The 17,390-nt window shown below is 36.7% G+C and overlaps 1 protein-coding gene across 5 annotated transcripts in view; it reads left to right on the top strand.

Moving 5' to 3' along the window:
• The window catches only part of LOC123322982 (titin), a 147,434-nt gene that overhangs the window by 117,088 nt on the left and 12,956 nt on the right, over positions 1–17,390 (top strand). For 2 of the 5 annotated variants that reach the window (XM_044911115.1, XM_044911118.1), the window contains 8 exons: positions 436–642; positions 695–855; positions 944–3,214; positions 4,871–6,242; positions 8,560–8,955; positions 10,614–10,720; positions 10,841–11,021; positions 11,739–11,816. In XM_044911115.1, the coding sequence (XP_044767050.1) occupies positions 436–642; positions 695–855; positions 944–3,214; positions 4,871–6,242; positions 8,560–8,955; positions 10,614–10,720; positions 10,841–11,021; positions 11,739–11,816 (4,773 nt within the window). The remainder of the gene's footprint in view (positions 1–435; positions 643–694; positions 856–943; positions 3,215–4,870; positions 6,243–8,559; positions 8,956–10,613; positions 10,721–10,840; positions 11,022–11,738; positions 11,817–17,390) is intronic. The other 3 variants (XM_044911116.1, XM_044911117.1, XM_044911119.1) reach the window with 3 other exon arrangements.

Below are 17,390 nucleotides of genomic sequence, written 5' to 3' on the forward strand. Positions count from 1 at the left end.
GCGATAGTTTACCTCAATTATTGAGTGATATGAATCACGTGAATTTTGTTTCCAACAAGGTGCTACGCCTCAGTACACTTTGCAGGTCCGAGAATTCTAGAACGATCGTTTCAGAGGCCGTGTTATAGGTCGAGGAGTACCATTCCTTGGCCTGCAAGATCTCCTGATCTATCGCCATTGGGCTAAAAATTATGTTTACGTCAGAACCAAAACATTTATTCTGATGGAGGGAGGATATTTCGAGCATCTTCTTTAAAAAACTTCATATTTTGAATATTTCTATAGATATCCGACGCAGGATCTTTCATGTCGTAATTTTCAAAAAAAATGAGCGATTCATCAGAAATATCATCACGTTATACCCCAAAAATAATCCAAGTTCTAGGTTGATGATTTTAAGTTGAGATCGTACAATATCGAATGTATTCATTCCAGAAACAATCTTTCCTCCGGTCTTTGGTAGAAGACTTCAGGCTCAGGTGATAAAGAAAGGCGATAGAATTGTCATGGAGGTTGAAGTTACTGGTACCCCAGAACCAACAATAACGTGGTTTAAGGATTCAGTACCAGTCGAACAAGCCTTGACGGAGAACTACAAAATAAAGAGTTTCGGCAATTCTCATACTCTGGTGATTGAAAAAGGTAGGTCATTACTAACCACGAAGAAATTCTCAATCAACTTTTCGAATTATAGCTGATCTGAAGCACAGCGGAAGGTTCATGGTAAGGGCGCTGAATTCTGGCGGTGAAGCTCAAAGCATTGCTGACATAGCCGTGTTCGAACCTACACCTGACACGATGGTAGAAGTGGTAAAAACTGTAGTTTTCGAGGATGTCCGCAAGCATGAAACTCTGGTAAGTTTGACAATATCAGAAAATTTACTCAAAAGATTGAAAATAATATCAAATTTCAAGTTCTAAATCGACAAATATATCGTTATAGACATCAGCTGCCGATAGGATTTCATCACCAGCAACAACGAAAACTGTCGAAAAGACATCCCTTCCCCCACCCACACTCATCCCTGAATCCAAATTGTCGACGTTTGAGAGTTCTCTGTCAACGACTTCGAAATCTGAGTTTTCTAGTTTCACAGAACAACAAGTGTCACAGCAAATTTCGAAAGCTAGATTAGAATATACGGCACCAGAAATTCCTCATCCAAAACCACTCTCATCTGAATTCTTGGAGAAGAAGATGGATTTTGAGGTGGTTGGAGCTCCGCCAGCACCTGATCTAAGCTCCCAGAGTCAGGAAGAAACTGAAGAGGGAATTCAGACAAGTTCCATCAGTAAAGAATCATCACTACAATATTTCGTGAAGAAGATTGAAGAATCAAAAGATATTAAAGAAGTTCCCTTAGAAAATTATAAGAAATTCGAACATATAGATAAAAAGGAAAAGAAGGAATTTCCAGTCAAAGTTGTACAAGAACCTTTAGAGGCTGGGTTGACGAAAGAAAAAGTTGAAATCGAACATACAATCGAAGATTTCGATCTGAAACCAGAACCACCAGCGACTATTTGCTTTAGCGAACCAGTAACTAAAGAGGAACAAGTACCCATATTCAAAGATATAGTAGAAGATAGAGTCCATACTTTGAAAATAGAAAAAGAAAGGGAAACCTCGTCGTACACTGCTCCTCTGACTTTTGAAACGTTCACCAAAAAAATTGTCGATAAAGAGGTTCCAATTTCAGATTCGCAATATTACGAGGAAAAAGTTAATATCACCCATGAAACGACTGATAATTCATCCATGAGCATGCATTATGAAAAATTTACCAGAGGCATGTCTCCAAGACCTGAAGCGCTGGAAATGGAAAAATTATGGCTACCGAAAAGGGAAATCGAAAGACCTTTATCTGTCACCGAAACTTTCGTGTCTGATAAGCCTTCCCATGTACGTTCGTATTCGTATTCCGAAAGGGATTATTCCACTGAGGCACCTCGCATTCATTACGTGGCCAATGTTTCACATTGCATAGAACCATGTGAGAAGAAAATCGAAAATTTGTTCACGAAATCGGAAAAGTATGAAAAATTCGAGCGAACTGAAACGAAGAGCGCAGATGTCATAGAAGAACGGAACGTGAAACCGTCCCAAGTGGCGAAAGAATGGGCGCCGATGAAAAGTCAACCGTCTTTCAAATCGTATCCAACGATGGGGAATCTGACTATAAGACCACCGTCAGCGCAAGATATCCCGATAGAAGTCTACTTAGAACCAGGACCGCCACCAATCATGGACTACGCCGAGCCACCCAAAGCGAGGCGACAGTCCTACGTCGAAACAGTCGAGCAGGAGTTGGAGACCAAACTCGAGACTGTCCCTGCAAAGGTACCTCCAGGTGCTGTTCGTACTATTCCCCCACCCCCACCACCTAAAGTTGCGCCACCTCCACTTCCACCTAAAAATGAGCAACCCATAGCGCCACCCATCCCAGCTAAGCCAATCAAGTCTGAATTCAAAAAGAAAATAATAGAGATAGAAAAGAAAGAAGAAAAATTAGATCTCGAACCGTTCCCTTTCAAACCTGATCCGGTGAAACCGAAACCATCCAAAATTGGACCGCCACCCACACCATCGAAATTCATCAAGGGTAGATTCACGGATAGCGATTACGAGAGTGATTTCGAGTCGATCAGGATACCACCCAAATGGAAACCTTGCGCCAGCGACAACGAGGAACCGTCCTACCGAAAGGTGAGACCTCCTAAGCTGAAAGAGTCAAAGAGATCGAAATCTACGGAACCCGAGCCCTTACCACCATCGAAATTCGATCATCCACCCCAATTTCAAGGTCCTCCGCGACCTGAAGTCTCTTTGGAACATCATAAGAGAACAACTCAGACTATTCGGAAAGAAACCACGAAACAGTCGGTGAAACCCCAGGAAATTACAATCGCTTCGCCTCCAATAAAACCTGGAACACCTCCATTATACATCGAGGCACCTGCCAAAAAAATTGATTCTCCCAAAACGAAGAGAAGGACAGTTATCGATGGTTATATGGCCGATACCGATGAACCATTTTTCCAACAGAAGTCCAGCAAGAGCGAAACACACGAAGTAGGATCGAATTTCAGCCGGTACGAATACAAATCTGAGAACGTTGTACAGAGCTCTCAGACCAGCGTTTCGAGCACTCCCTTTATCCAAAAAATATCCCATCCTAAAAAACTTCTGCCGCATGCACCTGCAGCGAAGAAGGTCAGTTCAAGCTGTAGCTTGGAGAGTGTTTTTGTTGGATATAACGTTGTTGGATTTTAATGCTAATCTGCTTGCTGTCTGAAACTTGTGTCTTGCAATTTCGAGTTTGAATCATTTTTCCGGAAGAGGAATGGATGATTCGGTCTGCTTTTCAGCTAGTTATGCTTGACTATTTTCAATACTACAGCGTCTATATAAGCATTTAATTTATTGTCATATTTTACGCTGCTCCGTTGAAGACAAGTAATGTCACGAAATTTTTTCATTTAATTACCCTGAATGATGTGGCTTTTCCGCTTTAGAAATGACATATATTGCTATCTTCTACAATATTTTAGATTCTAGATTGTGTTCGAAATTATAGATGTAATTCGAATTCCAACTTTTCAGTTAACATTTATGTCTAATTTGTTCGATGTGTATCCGCCTATCAAAATTCTCTGACAAACAATTATATCAATAGCACGCAAATATCTGAGTAGTTTCCACAGAACATGCGATTACATCAAGTTTTTTATTATGAATGAGCAGTCTGCCGCCATACCCGAAAGTATGGTTCATCCGAAAATATCTGGTGTAGAACTATTGAGACAAGATAGAGAAAGTGCTTATGAAATTGTTCATGGTCAAAGTATTTCTACCGTATTTTCTACCTCTTTTTACGCCAAGTAGCATTGTGAGCACTTCAAACTTTGAATTGAACGAATTTTGTAAATAATTGAAACCAATTTTATTGGTTATTCTTTTTTGTCATTGCTCTGAAGAACCGGAAACCTTTTGCTGAAATTTTTTTATTCCTATCAAAAAACCGCATGGGGCTGGGCATTGATTAACTCCTCAGGAAATAAAGTTTCTCTCATAACTTTGCTGTAATGCAGATCACAGACGATCTAAATGGTCGTATTGAGATATATTTAATCGGTGATTATTCCTACTTCTTCATTTTGAAAGTGCATCATGAGCGATTTTTGATGAAACGGTTTGTTTGGACCAGTTCCACTTCTCTTGAAACAAAAAAGAAAGGACATCGGTGGAAACACCCTGAATTTCTTTTTTATAATACCATGCATACGCAGGTTGTTAATGAATAGTTGGGAAAAAATTCAAGGGGTGATTCCTTATCAAAAAATATTGTTTCATTTCTAAAGAAATTTTCAATAGTCTTCTTAGAAACCATTGAACTGCTAGAAATGTAATTAAGCAGACGTTCTGTGGGAGCGAGGAGAAATAAAAAAAATTGATGATGTTTCTACCTACCGGAACTGGTACTTTGGAAAATTTGAATTCAAAGATAATTCCGGTCTATACTTACCACTCATGCTACGCAATTTTTTTTCCTTTACTTTCAGAAAAAAATTACCAGAGACGATATTGATTCGAAATAAATCAAGCTATGAAAAATTAATTTTTCAATGGTTTATAGTATGGTATAAATAAGCAAAAATATTTTTTGACTAGGAAGGAACCTCTTAAATTTGCCGAAAACAAACAGTATCTCCATACATTTCAGCATCAGATCATGACTTAATCAGATGAATTTGCACCAAATAAAGCGTGATACAGAAACGCATGCAGAAAGTGCTATTTCTCAAATCTAATAATACTTAACTCATTGCACCTTCGCAAGCCTTGTTTATCACCGCATTTCTTTTACAGGAACTCACCGCCACACCAATCATAACGAACTTATCGACAGAAAAACGAGACGAATCTTACGAAATCCACAAGAAGATGGAACATCATTCTCGCGTCCAACAGCAGAGATCGAAAACACTAAAGTGTCCACCACCACCAAGTCCTACCAAATTCGTGAAAGGCGAATTTAGAGAAAGTGATTACGAGAGCGATTACGACAAGCCGATTCCGAAAATTTGGAAACCTAACGGACCAGAAGAATCACCCAACTTCAGACCTGTGAGACCAGTTTTGACACCGACTGGTAGACAAAGTAGAGTTGGTAAAACGCCAACGCCTCCAACGGAATTCGAAGAACCCTTGAAGACGGCAGGTCCACCCCGTCCTAAATTCGAACCAATCGAAAAACCTCTGGTCTCATCAGTACCAGTTGAAATAAGTAAGCCGGAAGCCAAGTCGGCCATTTTCAAACCAAAACCGTTAACAGCCAATCAAACAACCGATATTACTCGTTATATACCGTTGAGACCTGGTACACCTCCAGAAATTGCCTATGCCAGCTCGCCTCAAACTGTCCAGTATTACCGATCGACCACAAGTATGCCCTTCCATAACGCCATACAAACTGAAACATCCAACAAAGTACATTTCAAAGAATCCAGTGAAAAATGTCACCGCACTGTTAGCGTTGAACAAAGTACCAAGGTTATAAAATTCGGGGAAAAACAAACGGGAGTCAAAATAGAGCCTTATTCTGAGATCAAGCGTAGCACCATAAGAGGTCCGCCTCCTACAACTCCTAAAAAGTTCATACCAGGAGAATTCAGGGAGAGTGATTACGAAAGTGACGTGGAGAATGTCAGGATCAAACCCAAATGGGCCCCGAGTGGAAGTGATACAGATGATCTTCATTATAGGCCTGTGAGGCCTCCATCCTCAGCTTCGAGGTCTTCGAGTGTACCTCCAAGCAAAGAACGTGTTGTAACTCCAATGGAATATGATAAATATCCATACAAATCGACTGATACCACTGACAGCGAAGTAAGAAAGATGGAATCAAGCTCATACAATAAATATTCTTCCTCCAATAGTAACCTACTAGCAACGAGGAGTAGATCGTATGAACCGCCGGTCAAGAGGATAGAAATACAGCCAGGATCTCCTCCAGAGTATGGATTCATTTCGGATCCGAAATTCAAGTCCAAGGCGACGTCTATCGCTTCCCACCATATGGATAACATGACGCAACAGTTCAAGTCGAAGACGCAAAAGTTCGTAAGGGATATAATGAATGACGTTGGACAGCAGACTACGCCCAAGAAGTCCATACTGAAAAACGGGGAAGATAGGGACGCCCAGGTTTATAGAGAGGAAACTAGAGCCGCACAATATGGTAAGTCGTAAATAATATAGTACCTATATCATAAACCCTTGATCTATATAGCGCAAGAGTTCCAGAACGCTGGACCTATGTTGAGATAGTGAGGCTGATTATTTTGTTGCGCACAGAAATTGAAAACCTTCAGCTCTCATAAACCTTGGCTCATTTGGTGGTTTAGTTGGATTGAATCACAAGCCCTTGCATCACATAATACTTTGTTTTTGTTGAGGCCCGTCTACAATACGTGTTTGTGCTCGTGTAACTCTAGTAAAGTGGACGATAGCGCGAGCCTATTGCTTGGGTGGCTCCGCTTGTTGTCGGTACATAAAAAGAAAGGATCGCTATGCTCATAGAGCTATAACTCGACAATAAGCTTGCAAATGAAGCGGATCCAATCTTGACCAGCAACTGAGATAATGTCGTAAACGAACGCGACCGCGAGTCAGATGAGCAACATCAGCCTACTAGACAAGCTCAAGATGGGAAAACACGAAGACGAGTAGTGTGGACGCGCCTTCATGGGAAAACTATTGAGCGCGCACAATGTTTTTGATAGCTGCAGATTCACACCTTCTGTGGTTTCATTTCAATTTCATCCATTATAATAATACTAAGTCTTGGTTCAATAGAAAGCAAGAGAAAAATGGAGCAAAAATATTCAATTTCAACTGGCATCGCGAATGAGTACAATGACGTAAGATTTCAGTCATAAGGATCATACCTATAAGTTTTGTACACAACTCAGAAAAAACAAACGACCATTCGTACATACAAAGGAAATTATTGCAGATTGCTATGTCGAAAAATTTAGGAGAAATAAAGTTTGGGTAACAAAACTTTGAAAACAAATATGCGGAAATGAAATAGCTGGGGTTTTTCGTTAATTCCGTTAAATTTTGAAATCATTGAAATTTCGACTGAAGGTGTTTATCCCATTCAAATGAGGAATTGTGTTTGTTAGAGAAAATTAGGAGGGCACTATGAAAACCCTCATTTTTGTATAGAAATTTGACTTTATTTCCGAAACCATGAATTTTATATATGATAACTCTCGAATATAGCACTATTGGATTTCGTTACCTTAATCGACATAAATGATGGTAAATTTATTACTATTTGGCAATTTCCATCAGATCTGGATCTGATCATCCACTGCAAAGGTTCGGCAAGCATTCTCCAGCCGTATTCAGGAATCCTTATGTTTTCAATTCAAAAATTTATTCAGTAACTCATCACTCGGAGAAGAATTGTTTTAATCTATTCTCTCTTAAATTTATACAGGGTTTTGTTATTCAGATGTTGACTAAACTTGATTCATGTAATACCTGATCATTTCTCGAAAAATTTAACAACCAAGCTGTTATATTACCTAATAAAGAAAAACTTGGAAAACAATTATAACAAAAACTACAAGAAATTACAACGGAAATTTGGGTATTTCACAGACCCCCTTAAAAACAAATCTATACTATTTAAATCTGTGAAGCTGGCAAGCCATGGATAACTGAGGTCCACCGCCTCCGATCCATCGATCCATCTATTTGGAGGGAAGGAGCCGCAATGATAGAAAAGTCCAATTTCAGCCTACGAGACTGTACAGATGTATCATTTGTTTTAAGAAATTCCTAATTAACGAATTAATTCAGATACATAACATCCGCAGATAATTAAATCAACAAATGTTACGATCTAAATCGAACTAACAAACTACCATCGCTCGAAGTATTACCAGAAACTTTCATTTCGTCGACAAAGAGTAGATGCTGACCGTGGTTTCGGTCTTATTTGACCTAGTCAGAGCAACAAAATTCCTTCGTCAACGAAATGCCATGAATTTCCGAATCCTTTTATTCCATGTCAGTAGCGGATATAATGTATAAATACATCGTAGCGACATCTGACATCTTCACATACTCTGATTTTTCCACCGAAGTTCGATATAGCATGAACAGTTTTTGACAAAATATTCTGTATGTATCGTAATTCCATCATATTATGACTTGGTCACGAAAAATGTATTTTATAGAATTTTCGCATATTTCTTCTTCCTTTCATTTTGCTTGTGGCACAATCCTTAGTTTGAAAAATCAGTATTATGAAAAACGTGTTTCTAGCACAGTTTTTGGTAGGATTGGAAACCAAAATCAAATTTCGTTCAATAACTTTGAAGGGTGAAATTCAGCCTTACGTTTTTACATATTTCACATCACAAAAAGAAGTGAAAAGAAAATATTTGTTTTTCATTTTTCTATGACAGGGAAAATCAGAATAAATCAATATTTGTTCCGAAATTGTTTCATTCGATCGAGTTAAAACATGTCATCCATAGGAACCAAACATGTCGATCCAGATACCGGCCTCATCTATTTCAAGTACGATTTCGGATACGAATTCGGAATTGTACTGCCTGGAGAGAGCAAAAACGGGGGAATACCGGAACGTCCAAAAACTATAATCGAACCTCCCAAACGCACCCGAGACATCGAGATGCCCGTTTTTCATGAGACAACCCAAAAAACGAAGTCGAATCAACATGCACAGCCGAAAACGCAAAAAACCAACAGAAACATCAAGTGGGAACCCACCTCCGAGAGCGAATTATCGGAATACGAGGGAAACGCTCAGAGAAGTCAAGGTTTGAGATGGGAACCTTCTTCATGTAGTCCTGTGTCTTTGTCGCCTAGTTTGCCTAGCACATCTCCTGCTTTCTATAGTCGCTTCGCAGGTACTTTGCGGAATTTTTGCGTTGATATTTCGTTTGGCTTATATGTGATAGAGCGAGCTTTTATTGTTTTTTTTTACAATTTTAATTCACGACGCAAAAATTAGTTGCATGTGTTTTCAAGATAGCTTATGTGTTGCTCCAAATGAATATTACCTAAGTTTATTGAAAGGGCAATTCACCTACTTTTTTGCATTCTCTGGAATAGTAGTGGAACGAAATTGTGACTATTTGCGTTTTTTGCGTTACTTCGTATCGAGAAAAGAGAAAAAAACTGACATTGTCTACCTACATATACAAGGTGAGCTTTTTGAAACGAAACAGACGAGATAACAGGCGGAATAAATTTATTTCGACAAAATGCTCGGACACGTCGATTTTTGTTTCGAGGGGGACCACTTTTAAAAACAAATTCACAACTATATCGCTTCAACCCTTAGTGTTAGAACTACAACCCCTAAATTTTGAATAGGAAATATAGGGTGAGTGATACCTCAATGAAAGGCCTTTTTATACTGAACTCAGCGTATCAATTTTTTTTCTCATTCATTGCATTCGTTTTCGAGATATTCAATTTTGAATTTCGTACAGTACCAGTCATTCCGCTAACCATGCTATGTGAAATCATCAGTTATTTGACTAATTCATTCTGTGGTTATGATGGTAACCGTTAATTGTCAACATTAGACAACGAAATAATTATAATTGGTAATTACTTTCTTCAACAATTAAGGTGGTTGTCTCGTCCGAAAGTCTGAAATATATAACAATCAACTATCTATCCTCTTCTTCCCCTTTGATTTCCCTTAGAAATCTTCGGTTTCTTATTATGATACGTCCACTAGTTTTTTTTATTGTGCGCAATTTCTGTTTTTCCCAACATTCTCTACTATTCCAAAGGTATCCCATAATTTGGTGATAACAATCTGTACTCTAACCTTGCAGCCAATTTTTATTGGTGGCAGGTTTTTTGCGTGGAAATAGTAGTTCTTCATAATTTTGTCTCTCATACCATTTCGACTGCGCCATGTTATGATGAATAACACGTCTGTATTAATTTATTTATTCAAAACTGTCCAACTGACATCATCAACTCGATATATAATGATATCACATTACAGATGGTATCTTCTTCTTCAAGTGCCATATCCGCGGCGGATGACGGCAACCATCATAGCTATCTTGACATTGGAAACAGCTGCTCTAAAGAGATGTTTTGAGCTGCATCCAAACCACTCTCTCAGATTTCTCAGCCATGACATTCGTCTTCTTCCTACTCCTCTTTTGCCTTCTATTTTCCCCTGTATTATTAATCGTAAGATATTGTACTTCTCGCCTCTCATTATGTGTCCCAAATATTGTAACTTTCCCTCCTTGATGGTACGTTCAACTTCTTTTCCTTTACCGATTCCTAAGTTAGAGGTGGTAATATCGGTTTAATCCATGAAATTCAGAGCACTGTGATTCAGCCTGTAGAAGTGGATCTATCGAAAAGGTGGATCTTCTAGACCTATTCTACAAATAGCTATTATTGGGGACGACAACTAGATATTGATGTATTTCAATTAAAAAGTTATGCAAGATTTCAATGCTTCTGAGTGGAGTTGCTTAAATCTTTTTTTTTAAATGACGAGTTTTTATTGGATGAATATTCGTTTCAGGCTCTGACAAACATAGAATGACAGAAACTCCTCCGAGTTGCCCTGAAACTCCTGTCAATGCTAGCAGAGGAACGCCTGGGCCAGTAAGAGCACCGATGTTTATAACGGTAATTCGTATTTTATTTTCTTTTACGAACTTTGACTGACTATTTCACTATTTGATAATGGATAGCAAAATATTTCAGTTAGCCTATACAATATGTTAAATTTAAATACATATCTTGTAGCCCCTGAGGAACATTGCAGTAGTAAGTGGACAAAATGCCAAGTTCGAATGTATCGTGCAGTCGGAACCACCACCAAGTGTACTTTGGTCAAAGAATGGAAGGATTATTGAGGACTCCAACGATTATCAACTTCACTATAGGAATGGAGTTTGTCGTTTAACGATTTCCAGAACATATCCAGGTACGATTATGTTTGTCCAAATAATTAAATATTTTTGCAGATTTTATCCCTATTTTTCTGTTCTCAAATTTTATATTAATCGTTGTTTATTCTACATTCCACATTTATTTCAGGGTGAGCTTTGAATCACAAAGATTAATCGATTTTTTCTTTCAAGTACATCTTTCAATGTTTACTGGGTATGCCTACATGAGAAATTATTAGATTCTACAGCTTAATTATGTTAAAATATTATAATTATTTTCTCTCCCAGAATACAACAAAATGATGAAAAAATTATGGTAGTGGTCAAATTTTGTTCACAACATTCGACACAATATTGAAACATCTTTTGATTATTTTCTCAAATTTGAAAGATGTACATATTTTGTAAATGTAAACACGTTTCATACGTTGTAAAGAGATTGTCGTCAGTATCAATGAATGCTTGTAAAAATGTATCGATGTAAAAACTGATAATTAAATCTAAAACAACCAATATCAGTTTCAATTATGAATTAAATGAATCAGCAGAATACATTGTGAGTTATCAGGAAATATCTCTAGTTTTATTAACGTTTCCGAGGCTCAATAATTTATGAAGAAATTTCTAAGCTGATTTTTATGACATTTCTTTGCCAAAAAGCATAGACTATACATACAAACAAACGACCTTGAAGAAATCTTCAATGTAGAAATACAATTATTCATATATGATGATGTTTTCTTTATTTCTAGAGGATGCAGGAACATACACGTGTACTGCTACCAATGTTGCAGGAACTGCCAGCACGACTGCCATACTGGATGTTCCAGGTGAGATAAAGTCAGCCTACATTAAGTAACTTGGTGGAGGTTTCTCAAAAATGTTATCACTGCCCCTCAAGTCTGGTAGACCTTCTTGTACGGATCATCCTTCTTGAATATACATCCCTGAATGCCTTTTGTTTGCTTTTGAAATTACATTAACTCAATGGAGAGGCTTATGTACTTGTAAAATTAGAGTATCTATAAATTTTCATGAATGTTGCTGTGACTATTTATCTGATTAGTTTTATTTCACTGAATCAACGTGAAGGTATTTTATTTATTGTGAATTTGGTAAAATTAAAGCTTTATTGCCTTGACTATTCTTTTTATTAACCCGACTCTTCCTTCTCTTAGTGGTGGTGGGGTCTTAAACATTTCTATGTAAGCCACAATGAGTATCGTTCCCAGTGGCGGCCCGTCAGGGACGGCAGGGTCGGCAGTGCCGACCCAAAATTTCGCGAGCAGGAAAAATGTGAATTCTCACTTGTGTAAAATAATAATGTATTAGAAATTCTCCAAACATTACATAGCTCTCAATAAATTTCATAAAAATATTAGGTATATGATATCTGATATCAATGGAATATGGAACTTCTTTGAAATACGCTGTTTCATTTAAATCCCACATCTACTCGGTCCGTAGACAAAATACGCTCATCTCCAATCGAGCTATGAAGACAGCGCCGCAGATGCCTTCTCTAGCGACCGAGTGACCGACCGTTCGTTCTGTTCATTCAGGTACGGCAGACTACAGCATGCCGAACCTGAATGGTAAACATATCGAAGGAGCGCTAATATCAATGAGTCAAATTGCTTCAAACTTGATTAATTTTTGTTGGAATTTCATTCGGATAACAATTAAAATTAGATAAGCCTCTTATTCAATGTTTTTTCCGCCAATATTCGATAGTTTCAGTTTCACATAACAAATTACAAGAGATCGCTGTTATTTAAAACGAATTTTTATCGTATTTGTTAATTTTTATAAACGTGAGTGCTGAATATATAATACTAATGAAATTCCGACAATTTTTTAAGAACTTTTCAAAGAATAAAGACCAAAACTATGATGAAAGTTGATATTGTTGGCTCAATACTTCGCACGGTGTAGGACATATAGGTCCGGCAGGCAGCGACCCTGCCGACCCTAGAACGCCTCTCTTCGGTAACTCGAAGAATGATCGTTCGGGATATCTCGATTCTATCGTTTGCGCTCGAGGTGAGTTAATTTCTCGCAATTCTCAATTTCGTTAGAATGCACTTTTGTTTGTTTTTCCAATTTTATTTTATGGATAAGCATTTTTAGAGTATTTTTATTTGTTATATATATTTTCGGTTCTTATTTTCATATTTGTTTCGAAAATATGTTTATTTTTCAAGTAGTATGCAGGGCTAAAATAGTTATTTCTCAATCATTTTTTATTTTCCGGATAATCTTCAGAGATTATTGAAACAGAAACAAAAATTTTGGCGAAACTCCACTATGAAAAACTAACGCACCGAGTGCAGTACCCCATGGTGATGTGGAAACCTGCATAATAGATAGGTATAGAAAATATTAAAAAATATATATATATATATATATATATATATATATATATATATATATATATATATATATGTATCTGCCGACCCACGATAAATATGCTCCAGCCGCCACTGATCGTTCCCGAACTATTTCAGTTGGATCACTAGTCCCGGTCAAGGAGCAGGAATATGAACAAGTTATTTTTTCGGCAACGTTTCGGCCCCTTTATTGGGCCTTCTTCAGGTTAAAAAATATAGTACACAATTGAACAAATGTATAAATAAGACAAAAACTCAAATAAATAAAGAAAAATGAAAAAACAACACAACAGAAACAATTAAATCATCAACATGGGTAATTACAAATTATAATTCTTGAAGAATTTGTAATTACTCAAGTTGAAGATTGAATTGTTCCTGTAGTTGTGTTGCTTTTGCCGGCCCTTCATTTTCATTTTTGTTTATTTAATTGGGTTTTTTGCCTTATCTATATATGTATTAGTTTAATTTTGTATTATATATGTTTTAGCCTGGAGAAGGCCCAATAAAGGGGACGAAACTTTGGCGAAAAAATAACTTGTTTATATTCCTGTTCCTAGACCGAGACTAGTGTCCACATTTGTATGTAAGTTAATCGATGATTCAGACTGAAACAGATTTTTCGAAAATAAAATACCACTGTTCATTCCAATCAAAAACTGTTCGTTATGTTCGAATGCAACAGAGGACTGCAAGAAAGAACAGAGTATCGCATTTGATAAGGAATTTACCGTCAATGGTGCTTTTGTGAGATAAATATGGGGATAATTCACATTTTAAATCAAAACGTATTGCATGGTTATCCTCACTTTTCTCGATAAGTAGATACTAATAATTAGCGGATAATATCGACTCAAGAATTTCGAAGTGCTGTTGAATTAATAGCAAAATCGAAAAGTGTACAAATTTTTTGTTGTAAACGTCCTGAGCAGAAATATTGATAGAAATGTGACATCTCATTCACACCTTTTTTTCATAAGAATACCAATAACTGACGAAACGTTGAGAAACGATGCGAAGATATAATGGGGTGTGCCATTCGAAATGAGAAAGTAAGTTTTTTCGGGTATACCTGACCGGAAGTTGCAGGGGCCTGGAAATATATTAGGGCGAAAGCTCATTTTGTCATAAACCAAAAATGCAAATTTTCAGCACGATACCATGATTATTTCTCCATAAACTTGGAATACGCTATCTTAGTGAATCAACCTGTATATTTAAACTCAATAATATACTATATTTTCGTTCTGCCATCTGGCTTTTCTTCATCAATAACTCTGTGACCGCCCGCTTGGACGGATCATTTGTTTTTTTTTTGTCTATGAAACGAAAACCGCCTTATAAAGAGAGAGCATGCTATACTTTAATTAATGCTTCAAGAAGCAATACTGTAAGGATCAATTGTGTTGGTACTTCTTTCGAAGGTGGAAAATGTCTATCACATTCAACCGAGACCACAAAATTGCAATAGTTCAACTAGCGATGTGTTAAGAACTATTGATTCAAAATTGATGCTGCAGAGTCAATCCATATCGTGATTAAATACTAAAGGTTACTGTTAAATCATTTTTCATACTCATAGGTACTATCTCAGTTGAAAAACTCAAACAAATCAAGCATTACTCTGAACTCTAGGAGCGCTAAAAATGTTTTTTTCGAACATTCATAACAACGACATATTTCGACTGACCGGAGACCGAGAAGTTCTACTCCTCCTCCACCCTCCACCAGATTGAGATGTGTTGCTATGAAAAAGATGACTATCGTAATTAGCCACATTTTTCCAATATTCACTCATTTATATACATAACGATATTGTAACATTAAATCATGGCTCGCCATGAAAAGTGACACTTCTCCTACTTATGAAATAATATACCGTTATTCCATTGTGACGATTAAAAACGACCATATAGCAACAAGGATAAGTTGACGTTGACCCATCAGTCAGTGAAATAGAAAAACATAAGCATTATTGAATACAATAATAAGAATTAATTCAGATACATCTTACAACCTTACTATTTAAATTGGACTAGCCAATTTGCCATCGTCAGGGTCCTAAATGGAGTACGCTCCATCGAAGAAAAGCAGATGCTGACCATGGTTTCGGTCTCATTTGACCTAGTCAGAGCAACATAGCTTTGAGGTTTGGAATTGATGGACCCTTATTCAATACTGGCAAGCGCTTCTTAGTACTATCCAGTAACGCAGCTCGCTACTGAGTACTACACAGTTATCCAGTATGAAACGATATCCGATTCAATCCCCTCCAGATAGAAACCCACATTAAGACAATGGCATATATCCCATATTTCTCTAATCATGATTAGTGGATACCTAAACACGTTCATTCGGTTCTTGCTCTAACGAAAATCAAAGGAAGCAATTGTATACGACACGTGAGAAATTAATGTTTTATTCATGAGCCCGAAGGACGAGTAAGTTTATTTCTTCGAAGGAATAAATATTCATAATATCTAGTAGTAATTGGTTATTTATAAAATTATGATATTATATATCTTCTGTACATAGAAGAAACTGTTTATTAACGAAATAGATTGGTGATAAAGGAACCTACCTTTATTTTTGAGAAGACTTAATTTGACATGTTCCGATTGCCCGAGTAAGATCAATAAATTTAGAACTGTTGTCTTCTACGAGTTTGTTTTTTTTTAGTGAATCAATAGAAGAATGAAATGAGCAAATAAGGAAGACCGTCTTCAGAGTGAACTAGATTTAACTGTTTATTCTCCAGTAGTTATTCGCTGAGGCAGGCTGATTTCATTAATTTCTGGACCCAACAATATCGTCACAATGCTGTAAATATTTCACAGGGAATTGATCATTAATTTCAAGAGTATGATATCATGCATACTTCCTATTCCGAAGAACTCCTTTTATAAAACACAAAATAATTATTAAATCAAATTTTTCATGCGAAGAATTTCATAAGGCTCGAATAACATAAAAACTACTCATAATATGAGTAATTCTGCCTCAAAACATGAGAACATCCAAGTATCTCAGATTATAGATTCGATTCGTGCCAAGCTAAATCAGTTCTAACTTATTTTTAGCGTGTTTTGTATTCCGGAGAGTATAGAATTACATTCTGAGGAAAATTTCTCAATATTTCACGAAAAAAACAGGAAACGATTCCGAATGAAAAGTTTCATTATTGTCTCCGGTGTTCCATCTGATGTTTTCTTAGAAATGCTGAATTTAGTAAGTTGGCTGATTTCCATTCCCGTTACTCAATATTGCATCAATTTATGAAATAGTATTGATATGGTTCTGTTCTTCATTATAAGATTTATTAGAAAATACATTATTGCATGAATAATATATAGAGCAATTTATTCAATATTTTCATTCGTGATATCAAACAGTTTTGAATGAAAAATGTTTCTTCCGTATGCAGTCCTTCCAGGATACCAATGTCAGTCTCCGAAAATCCGATGAAAAATAGATGATTATTGAACAACAAAGATACCCCTGATGGCCCTGATACCTTCAATTTTTTATTCTATTTTGACGTTTAACGACGACATCTTGCTTCTGTTGCTATGGATTGAATAATGCACCAGCAACAATCAATCAGAGTCATTTCATAAACTAGATAAACTGGAAATGTTATCATTTGAATTATTGAACCCCAATGAAAATGGAAAAATAGCTATTTATACAACAAGTGAGTTAAATGAATGTCTAACTCACGAGCCCGAAGGCAAGTAAGTACTTTATTCTTACGAATGAATAAACATTTATTACTCACGTGTTGTATACAAAATTTTATTTCATTTTGATTAAGATTCAAATTATAATAATTTTCAGAGAATTATGTAGGTAGGTAATTTATTATTATTATTGGTTTTCGCTAGGGCATTAAATACACAGCAACAAGAGCAAGATGAGTTTTATCCGCTCAGGATGTTTTGTTTCACTTCACTTTTAATTAAATTTTTTTATCTCACTGAGTTGACTAACGTCAACTTACCCTTGTTGCTATGG

The sequence above is a fragment of the Coccinella septempunctata genome, chromosome 1, assembly GCF_907165205.1.
Source record: "Coccinella septempunctata chromosome 1, icCocSept1.1, whole genome shotgun sequence".
Taxonomy (NCBI): Eukaryota; Metazoa; Arthropoda; class Insecta; order Coleoptera; family Coccinellidae; genus Coccinella; species Coccinella septempunctata.